A 1,383-nucleotide genomic window follows, 5' to 3' on the forward strand; every position below is an offset into this window, starting at 1 on the left:
TTTCTGGAGGCTCTAAGGGAGAATCTATTTAATCTATTTCTTTGCCTTTTCCAACTGTTAGCAGCTGCCTACCTTCCTTGGCTTGTGGTCCTTTCCACTGTTAAAGTTAGTGGTGACCAGCTAGGTCTCACCATCCATCTCTCTCATTCTGCCTCCTTCCTCCCTGATTAAGGCCCACACAGGTAATCCAGGATCATTGCCTTATTTTTAAGGCAAACTGGCTGGTTAAGGCCAATCTTTTTTTTTTTTTTTTTATGTGCAGATGGCACATGGCGCCAATTTTATTTGCAGATATAGTACTTTGCCACAGCCTTGGCTAAATCTTGAACTAATGCAGAATTCAGCTGTGCTACAGTGCTGATCTTAGCATGCTTAGACGTGGCATACTTGTTCTTGATAGTCATGTGCTTTGTAAGCCCTAGATTTACCATGACAATATTCTTAGCCAGGTGCTGCATAACAGGAAGAAGGGATTCTTCAGAGTATGATAAGTAATGCTGTAGAGTTGGGGTCCATTCACCATTATCCAAAATCTTCGATGCTAAGCAAAAAGCTCCTGCTGCAATTTGAGAAGGAGCAAAGTGCACCATCTCGTAGTCCAACATAGTCAGTTCCATCAGGTATTTGGCCAAAGTATGTTGCTTAACATCAACCTTTCCGATCTTAGATGCTCTCCAGAGGAAGTGCAGGGGTAGCGGCTGGCCCAGACTGAAATTTAAAGCTCTTAAAATCTTCACTTCCATCTGTCTGATTTGGTGCTTAGTGTGTTGTCAGTCACAAAAGCAAAGTCACCAATTTCTGGAGGGTACATTTCTTCATATTTGCTTGCAATAAACATGGCAGTGACACCAACCAGCTGTAGTATCTTGGGTACACAATTATTCTGCATGAACTGATGAATAATGGAAACAGACATGTACATGGTCTCCTGCAGCAACCTGAATTTCATTTGAACTTGTACTAGCCAGTCAATCAGGATGGCTCTCATGTTTCCGGTGATTTCCTGACCTGCCAGGTATTTTGGTCTGACTGCTTGCTCTTCCTCAAGTTGTCTCAGATAAGCACAAATATCTTTCACATATTCACTACATAGGTTTGAATCAGCTCCATCCTCTGCATCCACATCATTCACTGCAAGAATTACATCAGAGAAAGCCTGACACAGATATTCTTCTGCAGGGACACATCCAGATGTTTCCATTGGACTTGCAGAGGGGGTATCAACCAGAATCGACTCAGGTGAAAGTTTTTTCTCTTTAACAGGCTCAGGTTCTGGCTCTTGCTTTGGGTCAGGCACAGGAACAGGCTCGGGCACCTTTTCCAGAGGGTTTTTTTTTTTTGAGACAGAGCCTCAAGCTATCCCCCTGGGCAGAGTGCTGTGGC

The 1,383-nt window shown here is 43.5% G+C and overlaps 1 protein-coding gene across 1 annotated transcript in view; it reads right to left on the reverse strand.

The window, feature by feature from the left end:
- Window positions 1-281: 281 nt before the first annotated feature.
- Window positions 282-1,383, reverse strand: part of LOC100966515 (G2/mitotic-specific cyclin-B1-like) — a 2,769-nt gene continuing 1,667 nt past the window's right edge. Inside the window, 3 exon segments of the mRNA XM_023514371.1 lie at window positions 282-402; window positions 514-766; window positions 769-1,350. Coding sequence (XP_023370139.1) covers window positions 282-402; window positions 514-766; window positions 769-1,350 — 956 coding nt within the window.

The sequence above is a fragment of the Otolemur garnettii genome, unplaced genomic scaffold (assembly GCF_000181295.1).
Source record: "Otolemur garnettii isolate 467f Iridium unplaced genomic scaffold, OtoGar3 scaffold00003, whole genome shotgun sequence".
NCBI classification, from domain to species: Eukaryota; Metazoa; Chordata; class Mammalia; order Primates; family Galagidae; genus Otolemur; species Otolemur garnettii.